General features: G+C 56.4%; 1 protein-coding gene across 1 annotated transcript; it reads right to left on the bottom strand.

Moving 5' to 3' along the window:
- Positions 1–1609: 1609 nt before the first annotated feature.
- On the bottom strand, positions 1610–5948 carry LOC119341267 (homeobox-leucine zipper protein ROC8-like). Its single transcript, XM_037613149.1, has 9 exons — positions 5270–5948; positions 5018–5135; positions 4183–4890; positions 3987–4085; positions 3691–3903; positions 3400–3583; positions 3015–3283; positions 2799–2888; positions 1610–2681 (listed from the first exon to the last, which is right to left on the bottom strand). The coding sequence occupies exons 1-9, from the start codon at positions 5395–5397 to the stop codon at positions 2298–2300; spliced, it is 2193 nt and encodes a 730-aa protein (XP_037469046.1). The 5' UTR covers positions 5398–5948; the 3' UTR covers positions 1610–2297.
- Positions 5949–6883: the final 935 nt, after the last annotated feature.

A 6883-nucleotide genomic window follows, 5' to 3' on the forward strand; every position in this document is an offset into this window, starting at 1 on the left:
AGTTGACGCCCTGCATGCGTCGCCATTAACTACCCCGTGTCTCCCGTCGAATCAACTTAATTTTCTCCTCTTTTACTACTCCGGGGAGACAGGAGGATGGTCAAGATGAGATAATTGCATGGGGCAAGAAAATGCTTTGGCAACATATGCTTACTACATCTACATGAGCTCCAACCAATTGTTTTTCTTGCCATGTGTATAGCGTGCCGCACAGGCAAATACTTGTGTAAATCCCGGATCATGGGAGGAAAAGTATATAGAGAGAGAGAAAGAAAAAGAGATGTTGGGCCAGATTGCTCGGCGAAGAGATGGGCAGGGACAATGACAAGTGACAACTACTCCGTAGGAGCTCTACGCTTTCGCGGCCGCAACAGCGTGGTATGGCGATATTTAAGGCCCCCTCATTCAATTCCGTCGTACGCATATTCTCCAGCGCAACAACACCCAAAATGACCAAGAGCCCTCAGAACGAAGCCAGTCCCCCAAACGACCAAGCCCCCCAAAAACTACAAACCCAAACTCCAGAGCTGCGTTATATATACTCCCTGCGTTCGCAAATATTTCAATATGAACGACATACTGGCTGAAACGAGTGAACAAACACACTAAAACAAAATAAAAAAATAGAGCATCTTATATTTGTAAACCTGGGGAGTAGCACTTGGGACTTGGCCACCATGGCATGCAAGTTTTTGCTAGTGATCGATGCATGCATATCAATCTGCATGCATAGTGCACGCATGTGTTTCTTTTCTTGTTGTCCATCTGTGAGGGTATGTGCAGTGCAGTGCAGTGGTGGCGCTTACCAGTTAAGCCGCGATGTAGAGTACGTCGGGACTTATTCAGTTATTTGGTCCCGGCGGCGGCGGGAGCGAGCGAGCCGGAGGCGCGCCATCAAGCCATGGAATGCATATAGCGGGCGTCGATCAAGCAGCTGGCTGGCGCCGTGGCGCGGGAAGGGAAGGGAACAGCTCCTCCTCCTCCGCGGACGGCAGGCAGGCAGGGGCGGGCGGGCGTGCATCAATGGCGCAGTTAAGTGCGGTGGGGATGGTGACCAGGCTGCTCGCGCGTACCTACGTACGGCCGCCAGATAGGGAGCGGGCGCCCCTCCTTCCTCCCTCCCTCCCTCCCTCCCTGGATCAGAGCTCACTCACACGCGCGCGCCCTTGGATGGATGGATGGATGGATGAGACAGACGGCGGCCCCAACCGCCGTACTTAAAGCGCGTGGCCGTCCGCCGATCATCAGCACGGCGGCGTGCGCATGCATGCAATGCATGGCCGGTCGACCGGTCGACGCATGGCGTACGTCCGAGTCGGTTGTTGGGCGTGTACTCGGCCCGTGACGCAGACACGTCTACATACACGAAACAAGCACCTGGTTCGGTTGGTTGGTCTCTTCGACACGACGATCGATCGACCAACGACAACAAGCTGCGCGCTGGGGCCGTTGCTGCATACACATAGGAGTAAGCCAGCAAGCGATGAGAGCAGTAGACTTGTGGCAGTACAGGAGTACGAATACAGGCAGTGTAATAGTAAGAGTCCGATCGTGCCCGGAAAGCAAGCGGGGGGAGGCTGGCAAGAGCAAGATCGAGCGCATCATCTCATCCATAAAACTTTAACCAGATCTCTTTCTTTTCCGTTTATAATTGAAATGAATGTTCATTCAAGGCTGTACATTGATGGAGCCAAGTCAATACCCGAACCATGCATTTCACCCCCTACCCCCTCCCCTATTTTCTGCCGCACACACGCACACACACGCAACACCACACATAGGAGGAAAAATGGAACAATGGTGGCGGTGCTGCGGCGGCCCGAGGAGGAAGAAAGGGACAAGCAGCAATGGTTCGTTCTTGACTCTCTCGCTGTCAAAGGCGCCTATCATATCTCTCTTTCTGATTGCTGATCTCTCTGACTCTGACTGACTCACTGACTGACTGGTTGACTGACCTGACTGACGCATATGCATGCATGAACTAGTTTAAGGTGGGAAAAATCCTGTAAAATTACGCTAATGGAAATCCAAAACGAAGACTGACGAACGAACGAAGCCTAGACATGCAATGGGATGGTGTGACGGTGGATGCATGGACGGATGGATGGGTGGACGGAAGGAGAAAGAGAGAGAGAGCTGCATCGGCTTGAGATGCCGCAGCAACAGCAGGTGGAGCGCATGAATGCGAGCATTCAACGCACCAACCAACTGTTCTCTCTCTCTCTCTCCCTCGTCAGAAGCACTACACAAACACTCTAGCTTAGCTCGGATGGATGGTGGACGGACGCCCATGGCGGCTAGGCGCAGTTGAGGGCGGTCTTGATGTTCTGGACGGTGGTGCTGACGAGGTTGTTGACGGTGGCGATGGACTCGGCGTTGAGCTTGGACGACGGCAGGCTGCTGATGAGGATCTGGAAGGCGACGCTGACGATGCACCCCGCCGCCATCGGGGTGGCGGCGCTGGTGGACGCGCCGCCGCCCACGCCCGCGGGCCAGATGGCGAACCCCGAGGGCAGCAGCGGGATGCCCGACGGGTCGGCGCCGCTCATCATCATGTTGGCCGCCGGGATGTCGATGGGCGAGTGCACCACCATGGAGCACCCCGACGTGTCCGTGCAGCTCTCCTGCAGCACCAGGATGGTGGCCTGGCCACCTTGGGGGCTCTGGCTCGGGCCCAGGGCCTGCGATTCAAAAGTTACCAGGATCAGACGCCATTAACGCAAATACTATCCACAGTGTTAATGCAGCAATTCAATGGAGACGGAGCATTATCGCCTCGTCAAGTCATTAGTCATTACCCGCAGCAGCGTGATGCAGTTCCCGGGATTGGGGCCGTTGGGGATGCGCGACACCGGCTGCACCGAATTCTCCTTGCACAGGACGTCCCACTGCATGCAGCAACAACGGCGAGATACATGGCGTCAATGGCGTGTGTCACCCGGTACGGTACTAGGTACGTGACGACAACCGTAACAGTGTACTGCGGTGCGTGAACGTAAGGAGTTAAACGGAACCTGGGTGCGCGTGTTCTCGTCCCGGAGGAAGCCGAAGACGTGGTCGGCGGGGACGGGGAGCCAGACGGAGGTGGCGGCGCCGAGCACCACGCCGTTGGGCTGCCCCGGCTGGGAGCCCTGGTTCATGGACACGCGCACGCACACCTCGCTGCCGCCGGCGCCGGGCATGGTCGTCCACTGGTGCTGCGGCGACGCCGTCATGCCCCCGCAGAAGCTGCTCACCATGCGCTGCGACAGCGCCATCATGCTGCGTCTCCCTTCAGCCGTCACTGTCAACAACATCCATCATCATGGTTAGAACAAAACAAAACAAAACAAAACAAAACAAAACAAAACAAAACAGAAAAAACGATCTTGCTTGGGGTTTAAGGGCCCATCAGGGTACCTCCGGTGGTCTCGCCGTGCATCACGCCGGGCACCTCGACTGAAGAAGCGTAGCGCTCGCAGGCGCGGTGCAGCGCGGCGACCCAGCGGTGCGCCCCGAAGGCGGCGCCGCTCTGCACGATGTCGCGGTACAGGGGGCCGATCGGGCTCTTGTCCTCGATCTCCATGTGTTCGACCCAGGTCACCTGCCATGCCAACAAAACGTGTCAGAAGAACTCCCAGAGCCACAGCAGCATACCACAAGGGCGAGAGGCCGATGGACCGATGTGTCGTTGGTTCGTTGCTCACTGACCCTGGAGTAGCCATTGGTCATTTCGGAGATGAGGCAGCCGGACGGGAGGCGGCGGGAGCGCGACGGCGGGCCGCCGTAGTGGACCTCGCGCTGCATGTCCGCGGAGACGTCGGCGATGGCCCACATGCCCTGGTCGATCTGCCGGCAGTAGCGGAGGAAGCTGAACTCGCGGGTCGGGACGGCCGGCGTCGTGAAGTGCAGCTGCTCGTACATCTGCACACCCAACGCCGTTATATCAGATCGCGACTGATTAATAAGATTCTAAGAGCAGAAAGGAACGGGTTCGACGGCATTACCATGACGAGTGACTCGCTCCTCCCGTTCAGGCCATTGACGAGGGGGTCAGTGATCCGCGCGTGGGACACGATGCTTGGGAAGAACTCCATGAACTTGCTCTGCAGCAGCCAGCAACAAACAGTCAGTTCAGAACTAGTCGATCAAGAATTGAAGGGCAATCGGTCGAACGGTTGGAGGGGATGGATGGAGACTCACCGGGTCCATGAACACTTCGACGAGGCAGACGGGGTTCATGCACACGATTGCCGAGTCGCGGGAGCCCTCGACGCGGATGTCTCCGGCGCGGAGGTTGCTGCTGCCGGGCTTGGAGTAGATGGAGTCGTACGCCTGGACGTCGATGATCTCCCGGCCGTCGCCGCCCGGGATCTTGACCCACACGTTTTCGCCCTGCTGGGTGAGCCGGATCAACTCGTCCATGGCCCGCGTGGCCATCTTGGCCAACAAGGGGCGCTCCTTTTCAGTCACGGGCGCCGGCAGATGCATGGTCGGCATGTCCGACAACGGCATGCCCAGGCCAGCCCCGCTGAGGTCGAGGTCCAGCGAGAGGCCGCCGCCGCAGAACGGCTGGTGGTGCCCGCCGCCCATCGGCACGCCGCCGATTGGCACCCCGCCCATGGAGAGGTCGAGCGAGGAGACGTTCATCTGGGGCGTGCCCTGCGGCAGCTGCGTGAAGGGGCGGCCGAGGTACTTGGCGGTGAGGCCGGCGACCTGGTCGAGCTCCTGCTTCAGGCGAGCGTTCTCCATGCGGAGCTTCTGCTCGTCGAAGTAATCTTCGGCGATGGGCGGGCCGCCGCAGGTGGGGCAGATAACATTCTTCAGCGCCTCGCGCATGGCTATGTTTTCGCAGCGGATCTTGTCGTTCTCCTGGCGCAGGAAGCAATTGTCCTGGCGTTCGTGCTGTGCCTGCCATCCACAACAAACAGATTCCGCCCCGTTCAGGAAACAATTCAAGACCAGATCATGGAGAAGAAGAAAAAAAACAGAAACCTCGAGCAATCAAAGATTCGAGTCCATGGATGGCACCACTTACCTTCATCTGCGTGCGCCGGTTCTGGAACCAGAACTTAATCTGGCGGGCCTCGAGGCCGAGCTCGCGGCTGAGATTGGCGCGCTGCGCCTCGTCGGGGTGGGGGCACTCCTTGAACATCCTGCCAACACACGGACGACAGACGCCATTACTCCTCTCTACCGATCAACGGCGGCAAGAATTAAGATCACAAACAAGGCGAGAATTAAGGCAGGAAGGAATGGAGTGGGGTGCATGATTAAGAGGATTACGTACGCCTCGAGCGTCTGAATCTGGCGCGGCGTGTGGCGGTGGTAGCGCTTGCGGCGCTGGTTCTGGTTCTGCTGCTGCTGCTGGTGGTGGTTGCTCTCGGATCCCCCCTCCTGGTCATCCCCGAAGTCCATGGTTCTCGCTCGCTCGCTGGCTAGGAGGAAAGGACCGGAGGATGAGCAGGAGGAGGAAGGAGGAGGAGAGAGACCTTGGCACTCAGGGCTGCGTGGCCTCTCCGGGCTCGCTCCCCGCGCCTATTTATACGCGCCGGAGTGGTAACGCCAGCCGCGCCCGGCCTCGAGGATGAGCACGCGCGCGAGAGGGCGAGCCGCGAGCGATATCCGCTGGCGTTGCTTCGCCACCCGGATGCCACCCCCGCGATCTTTGTTCCCGTATGCCGATTTTTGCACCCAGTTGAAACGGCCGATTTGACCAGCTAGCTCCTCCGCCGCTGCTGGCTGGCTGGACCTCTCTCTCCCCCGCCCGCTCCCGGCTATCTATCTCTCTTCCCTCCCTTCGTCCCTATCCTTCTCGCGCTCTCTCCGCTCCACGGCGCCAGCAGCGGGCGGGGTGGTGGTACTAGTAGTAACCGGTGCGGGCGGAATTAAGGGCCGGCGATTTTAAACACGGCGCTCGATCGTCGGGGCCATGACCACTCCCCCCTCCTCGCTTTCTCTCTCCGCACTCTAGATAGACTGGCGCTCTGTTGGGCTCCGATGGGCACAGCTGGAGCCATTTAAGGCCAAGCGGGTCGGGTCCCCGAACACTACACCCTTTGCTGTCAGCCCTCCCCCCGTAGCGCAAACCACTCAGAAGCCTGGATGATACATGACACTTGTGGCATTTGGACCTGATGATCGTTTATCTTTATGGTATAATGTAAATTGGGAAACAATCATGCATGATAATGCTCATAGCCTGGTAGTGTATAATACATGTTGATCCAATGACCGTGCTTCTTGGTATGGCTGGTATTAACTTTGGACACTTGGCCACAATTGGCAAAATATTGCGCGGGTTAATACTTGCTATAAACGACGTTTCCTGCTACGTATTATTGTTGGAACCATGTTTCGGAAGTTACAATCCTTTTAAATTGGTTTACAGAAGATTATTAAAAGACTATGCTGGTCTTTTAAGAAATGGACTATGTTGGTATCTTTTTTTTTTCCTTTGCCTACCTATGAACTCTCATGCCTCAGCCGCGACACATTCATGACACGCTATGGTTAGAAGCTTGACACATATCGGTTTACACTCATCGCCGCTCATCGCTAGCTAGAGCAAATAAATTTTCATTATGCCGTAACTTATGTTTTGTGTAGCCAAATTGGCATGATTGATTCCCTACGTGTTCATAGACCCATGCTAAAATGTTATAGCGCCTAAATATTTGCATGGGTCGTTAAGACTTTTAAGCTCTCTTTGTGTCGCCGTACGTACTTTCTTTCATGTAGGATGGTCGTTTCTTATAATGTAATGCAATGTTTACGTTTGTGTGCGTACTTCCTTTCACTCAGGATGACCGTTGCTTATAACGTAATGCAAGGTTTTACGTCTTTTGTGCGTACTTCCTTTCACTCAGGATGACCGTTGCTTATAACGTAATGCAAGGTTTTA

Source organism: Triticum dicoccoides, chromosome 7B (assembly GCF_002162155.2).
Source record: "Triticum dicoccoides isolate Atlit2015 ecotype Zavitan chromosome 7B, WEW_v2.0, whole genome shotgun sequence".
In the NCBI taxonomy this organism is placed as follows: Eukaryota; Viridiplantae; Streptophyta; class Magnoliopsida; order Poales; family Poaceae; genus Triticum; species Triticum dicoccoides.

Excerpts from the sequence above, each read along its gene's own strand:
- LOC119341267 (XM_037613149.1), bottom strand. The coding sequence starts at position 5,397 with ATGGACTTCGGGGATGACCAGGAGGGGGGATCCGAGAGCAACCACCAC. Across the intron at positions 5,136-5,269 it reads CAGATTCAGACGCTCGAGGC|GATGTTCAAGGAGTGCCCCC; the intron begins GTACGTAATCCT and ends GTGTGTTGGCAG. Across the intron at positions 2,682-2,798 it reads ACTGCATCACGCTGCTGCGG|GCCCTGGGCCCGAGCCAGAG; the intron begins GTAATGACTAAT and ends TTTGAATCGCAG.